The 18,933-nt window shown below is 47.1% G+C and overlaps 8 protein-coding genes across 8 annotated transcripts; 4 read left to right on the plus strand and 4 right to left on the minus strand.

Moving 5' to 3' along the window:
• Positions 1–236: 236 nt before the first annotated feature.
• Positions 237–700, minus strand: TSTA_019910 (uncharacterized protein; the record flags this gene model as incomplete). The annotated part of the gene is made up of 3 exons (XM_002484121.1): positions 237–332; positions 398–546; positions 586–700. The coding sequence occupies 3 exons, from the start codon at positions 698–700 to the stop codon at positions 237–239; spliced, it is 360 nt and encodes a 119-aa protein (XP_002484166.1).
• Positions 701–892: 192 nt separating this feature from the next.
• On the minus strand, positions 893–3,547 carry TSTA_019920 (small oligopeptide transporter, OPT family; the record flags this gene model as incomplete). The annotated part of the gene is made up of 4 exons (XM_002484122.1): positions 893–1,233; positions 1,295–2,556; positions 2,617–2,683; positions 2,750–3,547. The coding sequence occupies 4 exons, from the start codon at positions 3,545–3,547 to the stop codon at positions 1,036–1,038; spliced, it is 2,325 nt and encodes a 774-aa protein (XP_002484167.1). The 3' UTR covers positions 893–1,035.
• A 1,086-nt stretch (positions 3,548–4,633) lies between these two features.
• Positions 4,634–6,215, plus strand: TSTA_019930 (sarcosine oxidase, putative; the record flags this gene model as incomplete). The annotated part of the gene is made up of 4 exons (XM_002484123.1): positions 4,634–4,674; positions 4,745–4,964; positions 5,030–5,582; positions 5,653–6,215. 4 exons carry the CDS (start codon positions 4,634–4,636, stop codon positions 6,138–6,140), a joined length of 1,302 nt encoding a protein of 433 aa, XP_002484168.1. The 3' UTR covers positions 6,141–6,215.
• A 337-nt stretch (positions 6,216–6,552) lies between these two features.
• On the plus strand, positions 6,553–8,491 carry TSTA_019940 (uncharacterized protein; the record flags this gene model as incomplete). The annotated part of the gene is made up of 2 exons (XM_002484124.1): positions 6,553–8,203; positions 8,391–8,491. The coding sequence occupies 2 exons, from the start codon at positions 6,553–6,555 to the stop codon at positions 8,489–8,491; spliced, it is 1,752 nt and encodes a 583-aa protein (XP_002484169.1).
• Positions 8,492–9,806: 1,315 nt separating this feature from the next.
• TSTA_019950 (flavodoxin and radical SAM domain protein) lies at positions 9,807–12,446 on the minus strand. Its single transcript, XM_002484125.1, has 3 exons — positions 12,408–12,446; positions 12,193–12,321; positions 9,807–12,132 (listed from the first exon to the last, which is right to left on the minus strand). The coding sequence occupies exons 2-3, from the start codon at positions 12,215–12,217 to the stop codon at positions 9,863–9,865; spliced, it is 2,295 nt and encodes a 764-aa protein (XP_002484170.1). The 5' UTR covers positions 12,218–12,321; positions 12,408–12,446; the 3' UTR covers positions 9,807–9,862.
• A 125-nt stretch (positions 12,447–12,571) lies between these two features.
• TSTA_019960 (membrane dipeptidase GliJ) lies at positions 12,572–14,119 on the plus strand (the record flags this gene model as incomplete). Its single annotated transcript, XM_002484126.1, has 2 exons — positions 12,572–12,912; positions 12,963–14,119. Exons 1-2 carry the CDS (start codon positions 12,645–12,647, stop codon positions 14,117–14,119), a joined length of 1,425 nt encoding a protein of 474 aa, XP_002484171.1. The 5' UTR covers positions 12,572–12,644.
• A 63-nt stretch (positions 14,120–14,182) lies between these two features.
• TSTA_019970 (NUDIX domain protein) lies at positions 14,183–15,012 on the minus strand (the record flags this gene model as incomplete). The annotated part of the gene is made up of 2 exons (XM_002484127.1): positions 14,183–14,193; positions 14,337–15,012. The coding sequence occupies 2 exons, from the start codon at positions 15,010–15,012 to the stop codon at positions 14,183–14,185; spliced, it is 687 nt and encodes a 228-aa protein (XP_002484172.1).
• A 1,185-nt stretch (positions 15,013–16,197) lies between these two features.
• TSTA_019980 (sensor histidine kinase/response regulator Fos-1/TcsA) lies at positions 16,198–18,698 on the plus strand (the record flags this gene model as incomplete). The annotated part of the gene is made up of 1 exon (XM_002484128.1): positions 16,198–18,698. One exon carries the CDS (start codon positions 16,198–16,200, stop codon positions 18,337–18,339), a length of 2,142 nt encoding a protein of 713 aa, XP_002484173.1. The 3' UTR covers positions 18,340–18,698.
• Between the last annotated feature and the right edge of the window lie 235 nt (positions 18,699–18,933).

Below are 18,933 nucleotides of genomic sequence, written 5' to 3' on the forward strand. Positions count from 1 at the left end.
CGAGATTCTGTGTAGATAGATATTGACGTACTTTGAATTCAAAGAAACAATTAGAAGTAATTCAATGGACAATTCCTTACATTCCCTTTGACTTATTGATTTAATTTGGAGTTGATGGGTTGAGATGTCTATTTAGACCAGACACTTATGTCACTTCATACTGTCTAGCAAGGAACTATCCAGTATCAAATCAAACAATCTCATCAAGTATCATGAATGTAAGCCGTGGGCCACGACTACCTAGGTAGGTACCAGCTATCCTCATAATCTGAGATACTATAACGAAGATATCCTCTCAAAAGCTTCTTCCCTTTCTCGTCCAAATTAGGATACTGGTTCAAACTAAACATATCCTTCCAAATAGCCCTCACATCATCATACCCATCATCATGCACACCCAAAAGCTCCCTAACACCTTCTTCCAGTCTATATCCGCTTCCGTGAACGCCAACGACGCCGAGATGTACTCATACCACACGGACAGATAAGCAGCATACTCCCAGTCAAGTATACCAACTACCTGTCCATCTCGAACCATGACATTACCTAAATTCAGATCACAATGAGTAAACACATAAGGCTCACATTTCGGAAACTGGGTTTTCAGGTTCTCGAAGATGTAATGAGAGAGATTGTTATATGGTAGGGTAAAGGCATTCCCAGAGTTCCTGGTCAGAGTGGAATGGGCCATGGCTTCCATGTCCATAAAGAGCAGGCTCGGATAACCAGGTAGAGAAAGAAGCGGTCCCTTTCCAAGAATGGTAATACAATACCTAACATTACAGCCAAAATTTTGTCTGGCAAGTGGAATCCTTTAGAGTCTCTACAGGTCGTCGGTGCTACATGCTACATACCAGATTCATTCAAGCAGAAACTATCGTAAGTCATGGTGAAAAGTAAATGATGGTTATACCATTTTCTTATAGCACTAATATAATTCCGAACTCATTAAATATAGACTTTCCCTCGTTCACGCCACTCAAACGTACAATGCAGCAGTAAGAGGATAGCCAAGGATCAAGCCCAAATCACGAATTATGACCAGGTCGAAGGTCCGAATGTTCCATTGGCAGGAATCGGCTTCCATGGGGTCCCTTTACCATCAATCGTCGTGCTTTGCACATTGTTTCCCCACCAACTGACCGATACGCCTGGGAATATGACTGCAAAGAAAATGATGACTGCAGAGACAGCGAGGCCGGAATCTAATGCAGCGGAGAGGACATAGTTGTACTACTCAATCATTAGTACGCAGGGCCAATTGAAAGGGAAAAGATAGGAAGTGAGCACTTACTTTGGCCCACCAGTGGGCATATTTGTTCTTGATCCACTTATTAAAGATGAAGGAGATTGCAAATGCAGATGTATAGTTTATTCCCGTCGCGGGAGGAACGTTTCCCGTGCCCGCGAAGAAAATCGGCCAATGCATATTGCGCAAAAGCTTGTTATCGGGCCATCTTCTTTTGGCAAAAAATGTGACTATGGGCAACAAGGCTCCTATCCAGAACAAGTGCAGCAGTCCCGAATACATCTTGCCTACACTATACAGCCTTGCCGGACCGATAGCACCCCAGATAACACTAGACGAGAAATTGACTGTTCCCTGAGGGCATGTGTATCCATTCGACTGCTCCGGACTGCAGATGTCGCGTACGTGATGAAGCATCCAAAGTAGCACTGCATTCTGTGTCAATGAGCCAACAATGCACGCCGTCAATTGCGCGATGAAGAGTGTGCGGCGGGGGATCTTGAGGTAGAGACCCAGTTTCATATCACTTGCGAAGAGCATTGCCTGACTAAGGCCGGTGTATGCGTAGAACTTGAAAATGAGGAGCACTATAGGCTTTCCTGGGATAAGATACCCGGAGATAATTTCTCCCAGAACCGTCAAGACGTTGCTGTTGAGGTTTGCCACTGCAAACACGGATCCTGTGGGAATAAGATAGAGTAAAGCCATGCCGAAGGCGAGGAATACGCCCCAGACGGGCATCTCCGTATGATATACTTCCTGCACCATGATGGTGAGGGAAAGGACAATGACTGTCAGCACGCCGTACCACCACCAAGGCACATCCTTGTATCGCTCAATAAGGCGTACGTGAATGTCTTTCTTCCGATCAGGTTTGAACGCTCCGAGGATGTCCCGCCAATAATTCAGGAAGATGAAAGTAGGCACACAGGTCATGACTGCAAAGGAACATCCGTACGAGAGCGCGAACGTTACAGGCATGAAGATGGGACTATAAGCCTTATACTCCTCTTCCAAAAAGTTTCCGTGTTTGTCAACAATGCGAGTCGCATTGTATAGTTCGCCGGTGTTGTCATATGTGGAGCTTCCGGAAAAGGGGAGGTATGCTGTGTACCACGTATTCGTATAGTAAAGGATTGGAGTGGTGAGAGCAAATATGACGATCCAGCCAGCAAAGACATTGGCCTGCGCCCAGAAGGGAACTACTAAAGGAGACCCATTGTAGGCAATTTGTGACCAGTCGAAAGTGATAGGCAGGTAAGCGAGACCAGTTGTCATGCCAAACAGGTTATTGACTACGGTGTTGTCTATGACGGACGATAATTGTCAGCTTTATAGGAGATGAAAACAAGGAAGGAAGAACTCACTTGGGGCAGCCCAGCAGATAAAGGCAAAGGTACTCAAGGCCGTGAAGAGGAAGCCAGGGAGCCAATACTGTATTCATCGTCAGTGATCAGTTTGCGTATTTTTAACTGCGCGTATATAGGCAACGGTACTTACCCAGCAGAATGCCCCTAAAAAGACAATGGTAAAGAAACGGTATCTCGAAATCCTCCACCCATCAGCAGAAGGATTAACTCTTGAATGCAGAGTCTGAAACAGCGCAGCATTGGCTAAGGTAGATGGCCAAATCATCTGAGGAGGCTCAACGATGAATCGATAAGAGAGGCCAGCCATGCCCAGGCCGAAAAGCTGCATAGTTAGACCGAGGAGGAACTGGTATGAAACAGGCTGCTTCAAATTGAAGAATGTCGGGGATACTTGGGCCTGGATAATGTCTGTCGCCCAGGATGGCCCGAAGGCTAAATTCGACATGATGGTGACAACACAATGCTCCTTGATGTTGAAGTGATGGTCTGGATTTATGGTTACGTCCCATCGGCCGAACAATTTCACCGTCTTCACAGGAAGGATCCATGCGAGGCCAGTACCCACGGGGAAAGCGATCAATTGAGCCACAAGCGAGGAGATAGTAACAGAAGGATAACGCATGCTGAAGAACTGGTTGATTCCAGTACCGACAATAGTGAAAATGATGCCCACCAACCACATACGCAAAGTGTTGACCGGGGTCGATTGGTCATCGGTATTGGGCACATTAGCTCGTACTTCTGGGAAGGGCGAGTTGTCACTGTCAATGGTGTACACATCCTCAATGGTACCGATGGCCTTGTCTAGGACATTATCGTCGTTGGTGTGTGCTTCTAAGTCATCCAGAGCAGTCGGGGCAGAAGTGCCGCTATCCTGGCCAGCACTTTTCACCTCAACGGCTATCTTCTGCTCACCTTCTGGAGCCATAGTGCTTAGCCCGGTGTGCTATGAAGTTAAAGTCAATTGATGACGAGGTGGTAAAGCACTCCCAAGTCTTGGTCGTGGAATGTGGGAAGGATACAGAACAACCCGTTCTCTCAGCACATTTAAATACTCAGACATAATTCATGGTATGGTGGCAATCGCCGCCGCACAGGGCTCCTAAAGGGTCATGAAGATAACGGGATTCCATTCATGGTGTCGATTCTATCACTAAGGTACGTCCAAACCCCGCAAAATAGCCGGTTGATGATGGCCGGAGATGTAGATAATCATGAAGGGCTTCTCGTGTCCAAATAGCTAAATTCCACAGATAGTATGCATTGGAAGGTCCACGCCGGAGTGATATTAACCGGAAGCGGAGATTCTGCATGTGCTAGTCGGCCGCTTGGGTAAGCACTAGGGCTAGATCCGGTAGGTGGTGGAGTTTAATAATCCTTCGATATCCAAACTGTGGTCTCTTGAAGGTCCAAGCGAACCAATAGAGAAGAGAAGACTATAAGACACTAAGATAAAGCTTGAGTCTGAATAGACGTGACTTAAACGCTCATCCACGTAAACATGTACAGATGATCGTACATGGTTTTCTGGAAGGTCCAGGCGAGAAATTTGTATGCAAAATTTTGTTTTTCCCGGAGCTTAATGCTCCATTTGATACCTATATCTTTAGATTGTGAGATAATCTCGAGTCTAAATAGGAGAGTGAGAATCTCGATCAATAAGCCTTATTCCACGTGATCATGCATGGAAGGTCTTGGCGAACAAATCATGTTCCTGAAAATGGTGGGTAATGTCGTTTTATTGGTCAACTGGCTTACATAGCCCCACAAGAGATCCAGAGCCTTTGAGTGGAGACTCTGATAGATCACCTGACCAATAGGAGGAAGTCTTTACGGCCTTTCTGTTGTGTGAAGGTCAATTGACCGACAGCAAGGCAACATATTCAGTCAGCTTACTCACTGTCTTAACATAACAAGAGGAATGATAGTGCAGCTCTTCTACTCAAAATAAGTTATCTTACCCTGTTATGTTTATCAGTCCTTGCTACGTGCAAAAAAAAAGTCAGCTACAGTCATGGCACTTTCAAAAAGTTCGTCAATTTTAATCATTGGAGCGTACGTATTGGATAATGTCCGGTTCCCTTTCCAGTAGAACATCACAACTCACCATCTACGAAACTTGAAGGGGAACATTCGGAATTAGTACAGCATACCATCTTGCAAAGCGTGGATATACCAACGTCCTATGTATTGACCGGCATCCTTGGCCAAGTCTAGACTCGGCTGGTTATGACTTGAATAAAATCATTCGCACTGAGTATGAGGAAGAGCTCTATACAGAACTTGCCCTTGAGGCGTTGCGTGCCTGGCGACAGCCTATGTGGAATGGTATTTTCCATGAGACGGTACGTTCCTTTGACCTTCAAAAAGTCAGCCGTCATGTAATAAGAGCTGAAGTGAAGTGATTCAGGGTAAATTAACGACAACCAGTGGACATCCGGATGCAGCTCAGAATCTGAAAGAGTCTTACGAAAATCTGGTAAAGGCCGGTGCGGCGGAATCCGTGGATTTTATTGAAAGCAGGGACCAGATAGTGAAGCACTGCCCTCAGTTGGCAGGAGCAGTAAACATAGAAGAATGGAAGGGTCTTTGGAATTCCGAAGCCGGGTGGACGCACGCCAAAAAAGCCCTCGAGAAGATGGCTGCAGAGTCAGAGAAAATGGGAGTCAGGTTTGTCTCTGGCCCCGGAGGAACAATGACAGGGCTGCAACTTGACAACAAGCAAATATTGGTCGGGATTAAAGTCGCGTCCGGTGAAGTCATCAAAGCTGACCGGTACATATTATCTACTGGGGCAGCATCTCCAGGCTTGTTGCCTGATATTCTGTCAACCCAGGTATGGTCGAAGTGCTGGACCCTCGCTCACATCGCACTTACGGATGAGGAGATTGAGCAATGGAAAGGTATCCCGGTTGTCGATAATATGGAGTTGGGCTTCACGTTTGAGCCCGATCCAGAGACCAGTAAGCATAACCCCAGATGGTTGGCGCTGCTTGCTCGTTATTTCGTTCACGCTAACAGTAATCCTCCTAGAATTGATGAAAATCTGTAACGCTTTCCCGGGATATCAATTCCGTGAAGGTAGATATACCGATCCCGAAACTGGCAAAACAACTACCTTTTCCATTCCACGATACGCAAGCGATCATCCAGAGGACGGCATTCCTGCTGAAGCAGCGGATGGGATCAAGCGGTTCATCGCAGCCGTCATGCCTCAATTCTCGGACCGCCCACTTTTGGAAGCGCGTGTCTGCTGGTGTACCGACTCACCAGATTCGCATTATTTGATAGACAATCACCCACAACATTCAAATATGCTGTTAGCCACAGGTGACAGCGGTCATGCATTCAAAATGCTGCCTATAATTGGTGACTATATTGCCGATGCTCTGGAGGGTTCAGAGCGCGGATTGAAGAGAGAGTGGAAGTATGGTGGCCGTAAAGAAATCAGGAATGTTACAAGACCGGGAAATGAGGTAAAAGACCTCAGAGATGTTCGGCCACTCAACGCCAAACTATAGACTGGGATGTTCTGGGATGTGGTCTCATGTTAGTAGTATCACCTGAGTAGCGTTGAAATTATTCGTTGTGATCATAATTATACTCGAACGATTAGCCTAGAGAAATAGACAAAGGTAACTTTTGCTTCGGGATATGTCACCTGAAAAGGGGCATCAAACCACGTGACTGAAAATGTACGTGATAAGAAACACGTGAGAGGCGATAGTCAACTCACTAAAGTCGAAGCAACGATGCTCATTGCTCAGTGAGTCAGCGTTGCGGGGTCGAGACTCTTTTAGACCGCCAGCCCGGCATCGCGAACTCTTATCTTATCCGCTAGTCTTACACTGATTGAGAAAAGAGACCATGGCCACATTCAAAATTAATGACTGTTGGATCAGAATACTAGTACTGCTACGCACTCATTGAACGATGCCACGTCGTCGGCCCCCAGGGCAGGCCGATAACTGCCGAATCAAGCAGAGGGTCCGCAGCGGCTGCAAGACATGTCGCGTGCGACGAGTCAAGTGTGACGAGACTAAGCCTCGATGCCGGAACTGCCTGCGAAAGGGCCTTGCTTGCGACAATAGCGTGCAGCTTAAATGGAAGCAAGAATTTGAAGATCGTGGTCTAGCGTTTGGCCGGCAGGGCAGATGGGGTAAGAGTCAACCACTGCAACTGGAGTCTTCTCCGAGTACATTCGGGATAGAGCGATGCACTTTTCCAATAATTAAATCTCATCATTTCATCAATTCTGGCTACTGGGATTTCAATGATGATCACCCGGAAACCGGCACAGAGTGTGGAGACATTGTCAAGATCGAAGGCATAAGCGAAGATAGTACCGCTGTCTATCTTGCTCCATCGGTGATGACCTGCTCAATATCTCCCACGCCGTGTGCATATCCTAGTCTGACCAAAGTCGACTCTCATCTTGTCGACTACTTTCTTATGCGACTCTGTCCTCTCACGACTTCATCTCGTCTAGCACCATCACCTTTCGCTCAGCTTGTTTTTCCTTTGTTCAGTATTCCAGGTCAGGATGATATCCTTAAAGCCGTTTTGGCTCTATCAGCTCGCCACAGAAGCATCAGCGAACCTCAATGGTCTCGCTCCGCCATGACACTGAAAGGGGACGTCATCCATTCTCTCCGCAAAAGATTGGAGTCATGGGGTGGAACAAACTCCCCGCTAGATCCACAGATCCTTGTCATGGTGATGTTTCTATGTCTCTATGAGATAGTTGACAACTGCGACCATCGTTGGGTTTTACACCTACGGGCCAGTAAAGAGATTATTCAACGGAGCTGGAATGTCAAAGAACAGCCATACCCCAGCGAGAGTCTCGGTGGCCTAACGGCATTCACAGAACGTTTTTTTGCGTTCCAAGACGTAATCAGCCGGACAGCGTGCGGCAACTCAGCCTTATTCGGAGTTGATTACTGGGCCGATACTGACAGACACTCTTCCTTCATCGACTCGTGGATGGGGTGCAGTCCCGCTCTGGTGAGCATACTATGCCGTATCGTCGAAGTGAGCCGTCTGAAACAGAGGGACGATATCTCACCTGACTTTTTGGAAAGAGAATCCGCCGAGTTAGAGCAACAACTCGAAGCAATGCATCAGAAAACCGATCAAACTCTACACGAGGACGACGCACTACTTTTAGCGGCAGAACTCAAACGTAAATCTGTCCTCTTGTACCATCACTGCGTCCTATACGACGCAGGCCCCTCAACACCATTCGTCTGCCAACTTAAAAGAAGCATTCTAGAAGGGATATGCGAACTGGTCGAATCAGGACTCGCCGCCGGACTTGCCTTTTCAATCTTTGTCGCTGCAGTTGAACTTCATCCGACAGATGATCAGCTCTTCTATGATAAGAGGACTGGACAATTTGTCTGCGGCCGAAGGCTGGTGTTGGAGACTTTGGAGGTCATGGCTAAATCGTCGCTGTCGAATATCTCACGTACAAAAGCTGTTATTCAAAAGGTGTGGCGCATGCGGGACATGGCGTTGGAGGAGGATGAGCAGATGTTGATACATCCTGGAAGGCATGTCAATGATTGGACTACGTTCGTTGGTCCGTATAGTTCCAATATCAGTTTGTCATGAGCAATGTAATGGTTGGATGATTGTATCTATCGAGTTATGCTTAGTGGTGTTGCGGGTGTACAGGAGTAGTAACTGAATGACTTAGTGATAACTTCAACAAGTACATATGCTTTAAGGTGTTTGTCTATGAGTTTTATACCTAGGTAGTACCTAAGTTAGGGATTTCACTACCAACATTAACTGGCTACCTACGAACTGGATTACCTTGGATGCTTCTCAACTTCCTGCTCACCCTGTCGCCGCTGTTGCTCACTGAGTAGAACTGAGGACACCCCCGAGATCAGTCAATGTAACAAGCTGTAAAACATCCTATCTCTTGAATTTTGGCCGGCCCAGCTTAATCAATTTATTTGATGTTATTTGAACTCTCCTCCTCGCTAGATTCTTGCCCTAGGCCTCATTCGCACTAGCACATTACCAGCTCCAATACCTAATCCACCGTTAAAGAGCTTTACTTACCTGTAGGAAGGCTTCAAAGTTTCTATTCTTTACGTATTCTCATTTTTAACCACTTCATTTCTCATGGTCATTTTTTTTTACAGGTATCCAACGCCTAGCTCAGAAATTTTCGCAACTCACAAAGCATTGGCCGCATCACAATGATATTTCCTTCCCTAAGTCCTGAAGCGGTGAAAGCAGAGAAGAAGCGCAATGTGGACAAGATGCAAAGATCGCAGCCGCAAAAATAGAGCTTGAACGAAGAAAAGTTCTCAATTTTGATACAGAAAGTGTCAAAAAGCGCAGATTGAGTACGAATGGGCAATATAGGATAAGGGAGCCTGGAGACGACCACTTTATCCCCGCAAACTTATAATGGGCAAAAGCAAAGATATTATCCTCAGACACAGTTTGCGGGAATCCAAAATTGTCGATGCCGATGGAGGAGGCCAATGGGCTTCACAGCGCTTCATCAGTCTCCCATCACTTACACACCTCATGTCATCTCGCGTTTACAAAGCTGTCGTCGGATGTACGTCCTCTCTTTTTACTGAAGAAATCATTACTGACCTGCGTCTAACCTTCTTGCTGAAGATATGCCGAATCTATTGACATTCTATACTCGGAGAACGTCTTCAAAAACCACAGACACTATAACCATGTTGGCTGGACAAAGTTCCTACTCTATCAAAGATTGTAGACTATCCGCTCTGCTCATTTCCAACCTAGGGTATCCATGGGGAGGCGCCGTGTATTCGTATGGCTCTTGAAGCATATGCCGGGCTGAAACCCTTGCAGAAGCTTTGCATAGTAGGAAGAGTAGATGGGTTGGTAGACTCGGAGGAAAAGGACGTGATTGACGCAAACCTGTGGAAGAAAAAAAATTGACTGACTCCTTTCTTCCGCAAATATTCGTTCATAAAGGATGTCGACATTTTTCTGCCCATCATGCAGGAGACTCTAGCTCAACGGGACAAGAATGCAGTCGGGTGCTCAAGACTGCATGGCTTAACAGAGGAGCAAAGGCGAGGTGAAAAGGCTGCTGTTTGTGCTTGCACGTACCAGCCTGAGAGAGTATTCCATCCGGGTAAGACAATATGAAAACAGTTGTACGGTTACCTGTGGATATAAATCATCTATCATGACTTTTGATAAAGTTGTACTATTGATTATACATGACACAAATAATTCATACAGGCGTAACCTGTTCAATAGACCGATCCTTATTCTTCCCCTTCGTACGAACCCGCTGGTCATTCGGATCAAACCCTCCATTCCCCCAAAGCGCCCATTCCTCCGTCTCTCTCATGTAATCCTCTGGTCGAAACGAGATGCCTTCCGTTTTTTCCTTTTCTAACAATTCAAAGAATCGATCGTAGTCGATCCTAGTATGCCATTTACCATCGACATGAAATCTCTCGGAAGCAAGTAAGATGCAGCAACTATGGGCGTGCTCTGCTCCAATACCGTAGCCCAACCCTCGGCGTTCGAGTTCATCTTTTAGTGCAACGACGAACGCGATGACTTCTTCGTAATATGGTACATTTCGCATTGTGAGGCCTGCTCCAGCACTTGAACTTGTACCGCAGTATGTGACACCCTTGACCTCGATGAAACATGGTAACCCTTTCTCGACGAGATCGGCGTATCCTTTAACTTCATCCTCGACGTTGAAGCCCTTGACAAGTGTCAAGCGGAAAACGGTGCGTTGAACATGTCGTTTTTCGCGAAGAATGTCTAGACAGCGTTGAAAGCGCTCCCAGAAATCGCGGTGGAGAGGACGGTCGATTCTTCGGAGGCTGTCACGATTGCTAGCGTCGATTGACACGTATAATTGCGTTACGCGGTTGAGGGTCGCCAGTTGGTCTGGATGTTGCGCGTTGCAGACCAAAAAGCTCGATATTTGTTCATTGTGAAGCATACCGAGGAATTCATTGATATGAGGATAGAAAATTGGTTCTCCGACCAAGCTCAACGCACAGTGCCGAATTCGCATAGCCTCCGCAAATCGTTCAGCACGAACGCCAGGAACACCTTTCAACATCTTGATCTTCTTGTAGTGTCCTTCTTTGACACCGTTGAAGATCATTTCGGGAGGATCGACTTTCCATCGCCACGTCGTTCCGACAGGATTCGTGCCGTGGCGCCAGCAAAAGACACATTTGTTGCTGCATGATAATGATGGCGTGGTTTCCATGCAAAGATGTGATTTGATACCGTAGAAGGAATATTTGTAGCACGAACCACGCCCTCGTAGTGCTGATTTGGTCCATCGACAGATCTTGACTCCAGAGTGAGACCCAACGATCGTGTAACCCTGTTTCGTAAGGGATGCGTAAGTGGGTGATGTAGAGGGCACCATTTCTTTCAAAACTGGCTGACTATTTCCAGCCTTCGACACTGTTGTAAAATCAACAGGCAATGGATCACCTTTGCGTTTCTTTGCACCACCCGCGAAGTTGATGTCCTCCAAGTCAACTATCGTCTGTTTCTTCTTTCTGGATGTTTCACCCTCATCTTCTGCTGCTGACTCTTCATCACTTTCTAATGGGTCGCCGCTACCGGCTACACCTTCGCCTAAGCCTCCAGTCTCTGCTATTTCGAGCAAGATCTCAGTCAACCCGCTTGTCCAGTCTTTCAAGGCATTTACTCCATCAGATTTCGAATCGCCCAAACCAAGAGGATAGGCGCGCTTCTTCCCTGTGAGTTTGGCCATCCAGCGATCTAGTTCCTTCGCTTGTGAGCAGAAGCCCTCATCTTCCGTCGGCCAGCCCTCCTTGTCGCCAAACCCGAACACAGAGTATCCAGCCAGGTTTGACAGCGGCGCAGTATCAATACGAAAGTCATTATGTGTCTCATCCAAATGCGCAAGGAATGTGTCGATAATGGTATCGATATTGTAGGTTGGAATCAAGAAACAGTACACGTATCTGGTATTCGGGGAGTTTGGTGGTGGTTTAGGAGCCGAAATGAAATGGTCCTCAAAGTCAATCTCCGACAAGTCATAGATCTCCGGAGGAAGAAGACCCCATTCCTGATTGCTTCCCGACGATTTCTCTTGTGCTGCCGCGCGCAATTGCTCGGATAGCCAGCGTGCATGTGCCTCGGTGGATGCGGTCAACGAAGCGAAAAATATTACTGGTTTAATGAATGACGGACCGCTGGCTGCACCAGCCTTTTGTGGATGTCTACTTGCACGACGATCTTTATTACCCACAACTCTCTTAGGACCGAGCTTTGAAGTCGGCTTGTCGACCGTGGTAACTGATAGATGATCGAGGATAGGAGCATCGACTTTCTCTCTGGGAATGGCAGATTCAAGACGTGGCGACGGAGGAAGCGTTGAAGATGATTGGCGTTTTGCTCGCCTGTATAAAATGGGCCATCGTATAGAAACGTACAAAACTCCTAGGAAGAAGATGATGGGAATGCGATGGTTGTGCCATGTTTCCAACAATGCTGTCATAACGTCAGAAATTAGGAAACCAATACTGGACTATTGTTAAGTCGTAGGTTTACCTTGTACAAAAGAAGAATCCGCCATTTCCGAAGAACTTTTGGTCAGTGCTGAGAGACGAGGACGACGGTGTATTCGATCTTGATGAAAATTTAGATTGAGAATGGCGGGGCAGGCAAGTACTTCAGGTGCTGTCCGTCGGTCAGCATAGAATGTCCATGAACCTAATGCGTAACAAGTAAATGTCAATCTCAATATGAGGATCTGGAACCCATACGGAAGACAATATCGCGACGACTCTCTCAGATACAGTCTCAAGAGATGAAGATGTTCTTGCTTTGTGTCGGAGGGTTAATCTGGGTGGGGCGGTTTGACAATATTTAATTGGCCCAGTCTTTCTTATCGCGTTATCTTCTGGCTGAGTTAACTGAGTCAACTTTTGGGCTTAAGTTACCGATCAACAACAGTTCCATTTCAGACTCTCGTCTTAGGCCTCGGATTCCATCAAGTCAAGATGGATTCTAAAGACGAGAAGCACGGCCTGCTTGCCTACGAAGACCAGCCTTCTACGGGGTTCGTGGAGAACCCAGATAGCCAGCCTACTATCAACAAACCCCGACCTTTCCGCCTTCGAATATGGTCACTAGGATTCACTGCGTTCTTGGCAGTGACTACATTCGCTTTATGGAGCTCTTCATCTCCTAAGCATTGTCATAAAGTTGTGCCGTTCAAAGGTATAGAAGATCGAGTCCATAAGATTCTTTCCGAAACACCTCTAATCGGTAAGTAAACACTGATTAACAGCAACATGAACATCTAGCTGATGAAACAGACGGCCACAATGACCTTCCTATACTGGTGCGAGCGGTATACGGCAACAAAATCTATAGCTCTGATTTCATCAAGCGCTTCGCATTTGGTAATTTAACCGGCCATGTTGACGCACCACGCTTGGCCGATGGCCAAGTCGGCGGTACTTTCTGGAGCGTGTTTGTGCCTTGCCCTGCAGATGGCTTGGATTTCTCTAAGCAGAATTACGCGGAAAGCGTCAGAACCACTTACGAACAGGTTGATGTGATGACCAGAATTCAAGAGGAGTTCAAAGGTATCCTTTCGGCGTCGCCGAATGGTACAACTGCCCTGGATGAGTTCCGGAGAGGAAAAGTCATTTCGCCTTTGGGTATAGAGGGGCTTCACTCTATTGGAAACTCACTCACGCATCTCAGAGCGTTCTACAAGCTTGGTGTTAGATATGCGACACTGACACATAATTGCCACAATATTTATGCTGATGCAGCTCTAGTTGAGATTCCCGGCGGCGGAATCAAAAAGGCAGATCCAGTATGGGACGGTGTTAGCGAGCAAGGAAAGATCCTCGTCTCCGAAATGAACCGACTAGGCATGATCGTTGATCTTGCCCACGTCAGCGAAGCTACAATGCGCGATGTCCTCGGTGCCGGAAAGGATGACTGGATTGGCAGTCAAGCACCCGTTATTTTCAGCCATAGTTCCACACATGCTCTCTGCCCTCACCCTCGCAACCCAACGGACGAGATCCTAAAACTTGTCAAAAAGACCGATTCAGTCGTTATGGTCAACTTTTATCCACAATTCATTAGCTGCACTGCATCTGACCGAGAAGACGGACTCCCCGATTTCTATCCACCAAATGCGACTCTTTCCCATGTTGCCAATCACATCATGCATATTGGAAATCTCATTGGGTTTGACTACGTAGGTTTGGGTAGTGATTTTGACGGCATCGAATCTACACCCAAGGGACTCGAAGATGTCTCCAAGTATCCGGATCTGATTGCAGAGTTGCTTCGACGTGGAGTAAGTGATGCTGATGCTGCCAAGGTAGCTGGAGGTAACTTGCTTCGGGTGTGGAAGAAGGTGGATGAAGTTGCGCTCAAGTTGCAGACTGAGGGCGCGTTGCCGGCGGAAGATGATATTCCTCCTTTTGGACCTGATGGGATTATTGTATAGACTGGATCGTTATTTTGAGCGTGTCTGTAGAGCTTACTGCATTGGCTTATCAATATTTGTGCCTCATGCAGGACCTGAGTATTACAGTTAGTGTTGCTTCTACTGAAGCGTCGATATATGATTAGGGTATGTATCAATGTTGCTAAGAAGTCTGGACCCCAGTCTCAATCTCCGGTCAATGTCGCTCGTCGAGATCCCCTGCCCTCAAGTCTCAAACACGTCTTGAACGCCTCCCATGCCGTCTCCCCCTGCACGCCCACAAACGCATAAGGCACAATTCTATCCTCTCCCGGCCTAACAGCACTCTTCTCAATCTCCTCCTCACTCACCCACAACCACCTCACGTGCTCCTCCGGCGCCAATTTGATTTTCTCCTCCCACCCCACCGTATCCGCGGCTTCATGCACATCAACCACAAAACTGAATTTCCCAGCCACCAACATCTGACTCTTGGATCCAATCCATGTGTCGATGCGGACTATATCACGGATCTTACTCACGTGCAAACCGGTTTCTTCCAAGACTTCGCGCGCCACGCCGTCTAGGATTGTTTGGTCGTGGGGCTCCAGCGAGCCCCCGGGGAAATCCCAGTAGCCGCCGTAGGAGTCGTCGAGGGCGCGTTGAATGATTAGCATTAGTGGCTCGTTCTGCCCTCGTTCTGATTTGGATGTTGTGGCTGATGAGGATAAGTGTTTTATCTTGACGTATTCTGATGCAGAGGCCGGTAGAGGTTGGGAATGAGAGCGCTTCGTGAATACGAAACCGGCGACAACAAAGAATTTATATTGAGGGTGCGCAAGCGCAAAGTCGGCGAAGGGGACGTCGAATTCAGCGGCTAGGTGAGGCGCGACGGTGTAGCTGTAGAGTGGTGAGCCGGCCATGTTTGTGGCCATTGTAGGGATTTACAACTGGCAGATAGCTTTGATACTTGGGTTTGCGACTCTAGACGAAGTCCTCTATACAGTTAACTACCGTTTGCTGACTTAGGTACATGTTTGTGAGTCAGCGAGTTGATCGTGTAGGCAACCACCTGGGCGTTTCACGATATCCATCAAGGTCTTGGCGGACAAAGTCTAGTTCATGCTAAGCCAGAGATGAAACTACGGAGTAGCCAACTATTGAAACATGCTTGCTTAGTCATCTCAGGCACCATTCATCTTAAGGCATCCCAAGCTGTTTGGTGTCAATGTGCTAGTTGGGGTTATTACAGGTGCGCTGACCCCTTTACGGAGGTCACATGACTCTCGGATTATAGTTAATCCGCGCTGGAGGGAGTAGCACGCTGACATTTGGCGAACGGTCAGGTGACTTCAGACAGAGTTTTGCATGAATCAGGATAAAATGTGGCATTACATCATAGCGCACCCGATCGCCGATATGGCAGATCAGGCTGCCTCTCCCGACCAATCATGTCAATAGAATGACATGGGCTAGTCCTTATTGGTGCTAGCCTCTGTGTAAACTAGGCCCAGAAACCAATCATCTGTATTGAATCCGTTCATGACTAAACCCTTCCTGGCTTAGGACAGACCCCTTGAACAAAACAGGATTCCTCATATTCATTTACTGCTCTGATATAATCTGTCCTCTGTAAGAAGATAGGTGTGAATGGAAAAAACAACAAAAAGACAGACATCTCATCCTCTGTGGAGATCTTGTTCTAGTTCAAAAAAGCCTGCAGCTACCGTGCTTCGGCGTCTGGAATCTTACACTTCCGTAAGTGGCACGCCATTCCATTGGGGATAAAACCGTTTCTGTCCCACTTCCATCCATGCGTCACTGCCAGTGTTCTCGAGTATTCAAGTCTGAGCCCGACGGTCTCCTCTCTTCTCTCTTCACTTTCCTTCGATTTCCTATCATCAACAGGATTCTCCATACGCCTGATGTTAGGTAGATCCTTTTACTACAGACAGAAAGCCTACCCCTCTGCATAGCATCACAGCTCCACCTTCAATCAGCCAATTCCCCACATCCGGAACATCAGCAGATAAAGACCGATACTCAAATGACTGTCGCCCAATCTCTCCTTCATATCGATGTCTCCTGCTAGATTTTTCATGCAGCAACCACCAACCCCAATGGCCGTCAATGGAGGAAGCGATGGAATACTGGCAAACATGTTCGCGCCTCTTACGATAAAGCCGGGCGGATCAAGGCCGCAATCATCTCCCGTGATGACGACTGTACTTCGAGTAAACGAAAACAAACCAGAACCCGCGCGACGATCCAACTCCCATTTAATCCAACCTCTTGATCCCTTTGAACAAGCCTCTCCGGCCCCCGACTCGGAATTGGGCCGTATTTTCTCCCTGTCTCCGCTACCGACTGTTGTGCTCGATGCGAAACTGCGGGTGGCGCAAATCTCAGATAGCCATTTGTCCTTTAGCGGTTATACTCGCTCAGAGGTAATAGGCCACAGCATTTATGACCTTCCGGCTCACAAAGTGCCTGCCGCCAGCACCAGCAGCCTTCACCGCGTGATTTCAAACGCTATCAAGACAGGGGAAGTGCAGATCATAGACGATATCGAAATTGACGACGGCACCAGTTTCGCTGTATACAGTGTTCACATTGCGCCCATTCAGGATCAGGGCAATTTACTCTATGTGGTTCTTACTGCACATGATGTCACCAAGGAATCGTCAGTCCGTCAGAGCAATAAAGAGCTAGCGTATATGAACGAAACGTACAAAATCCTCGTCGATACGGTGAAGGATTACGCTATCTTTATGCTGGACACTTCTGGCTGTGTTGCGACGTGGAATTCCGGTGCTGCCATCATGAAAGGCTACAGTTCAGATGATATTATTGGTCGCCACTTCTCGACCTTCTACGGCGAAGACGATCGAGCAGCTGACAAACCTGGGAAAGAGTTGGAGGTGTGTCTGAGAGAAGGCAAAGTAGAAGACGAAGGTTGGCGATATCGAAAGGATGGATCGCGTTTCTGGGCCAATGTCATGATCACCCCGGTATATACAGCGGGTCGCCATGTTGGCTTTGTCAAGGTCACAAGAGATCTCACAGAACGCAAAGCAGCCGAAAGCCGGCTGATTGCAGCTTTTGAGGAGTCCTCCAAACTCAAATCTGATTTCCTGGCGAATATGAGCCATGAGATTAGGACTCCGATGCACGGCATGTTGATGTCCATACAGATGCTTGCAGCAACGAATGTGGATGAGAAGCAAAAGGAATACATCAATATCATTGAAGACACTGGCTCCGTCTTGTTACAAATCATCAACGACGTCCTCGATTACTCCAAACTGTCGTCCGGCACTTTCACGATAACTCCTGGTGTCGTGGATGTGAAAGAAGTCGTTGGTGCCGTACTTCGAAATTGTCAATCGTCTGTAAAACCAGGAGTTGACTTGCGTGTCCATTACTCGGATCAGTTACCAAAACACTTGAAAGGAGACCCTCTTCGATATCGCCAGATTATTCAGAATCTCATTAGCAATGCCGTCAAGTTTACAGACGAAGGCAGCGTTGAGGTTTCGGTCAAAGTCACGGAGGACCCGCAAGATTCGTCAACGTATGAAGTAACCACCATGGTTGTCGATACGGGTATTGGCGTTCCCGTAGATGCGGCAAACTCGCTTTTCACTCCATTCACACGATTTGCAGACACGAGTCGAAAGAGGTATCAAGGCACAGGCTTAGGACTATCCATTTGCAAGAGTCTAGCCGAGCTCATGGATGGATCAGTGGGTTTTGCATCAAATTCAAACTGTCGCGGAAGTACCTTCTGGTTAGCAGTAAAGATGTCCGTGGTGGACAACACACGACCCGAAAGACGCCGAAGCGAGAACCGATGTGTGGATCTAAACGCCCAAATCCAACAACTAGCACCCCGCAAACAACTTTTGCTGGTTGAAGATAACATGATGAATCAAACAATCATGCTCAAAATGCTCAATATGATTGGCTTCGAGAAAGTAGACACGGCCTGGAACGGCGCCGAAGCGGTCCGCAAAGTCAAACAGAAACCCCTATCCTACAATGCGATATTGATGGATATCAATATGCCGGTCATGGACGGCGTGGATGCTACTATTGCCATTCGCGGGATGAGTCGTGATGTGCCTATTATCGCCATGACGGGAAATGCTCTCAAGGGAGATTCGGATATTTATCTCGCTAGTGGGATGAATGATTATATTGCGAAGCCGGTTCATCGACAACATTTGGTATCTGTTTTATTGAAGTGGATTGGGCCCTAACCTTTTCCTTCTATTGCACGTACCCTGTGCAGACTTGTACATCACATTTCACATATCCTCCTTATCATCCCATTCTTCAGAGAACGGAGTCGGTTTAACATAAAATGGCGTTTTATCGGGGTAGGAGTCTTGCCAACGAGTCGAAAGGCGGCATTCGGTATTTTTTTCAATGATTTACGAGCGCAGAACTCTAACCAATTCTGTCAACTGTGTATCACGATACGTTTCAATTCGTTTTCTGTTATTATGTCTTCTGAGGATTCATTCGGGGTTTTGTTATGTATACCCATTCTGCGGCGTTTAGTTGTCATATACATCGGCATGGAAGTGCCGGAGGATTTACACACTGCATATTTGTATATAATCATGAGAATCGGGATTTAATTGATGCTTCTTCATGTCCACTTCCATTCTACTAACATCGCATACCTAGGAACAGACTCCTAGTCAGATATCAGGCTGTGTATCTATTTAGGGTAGGATACAGAATACATGCATTAGAATTTCAGCTTTCAAGGCAGGTCGTGGCACTGTACTACCCAATATGCGTAAATAATATCAAACAGACGTTGGAAAGTCTATTTTCATCAGAAT

Source organism: Talaromyces stipitatus, genomic scaffold, assembly GCF_000003125.1.
Source record: "Talaromyces stipitatus ATCC 10500 scf_1105507295549 genomic scaffold, whole genome shotgun sequence".
Lineage (NCBI taxonomy): Eukaryota > Fungi > Ascomycota > Eurotiomycetes > Eurotiales > Trichocomaceae > Talaromyces > Talaromyces stipitatus.

What these genes read in the sequence shown, in the direction of transcription:
- TSTA_019950 (XM_002484125.1), bottom strand. Translation starts at nt 12,217, where the DNA reads ATGGCGGATTCTTCTTTTGTACAAG. An exon ending in GGATTCTTCTTTTGTACAAG is followed by an intron (nt 12,133 to 12,192) that starts GTAAACCTACGA and finishes ACGTTATGACAG; the next exon opens with CATTGTTGGAAACATGGCAC.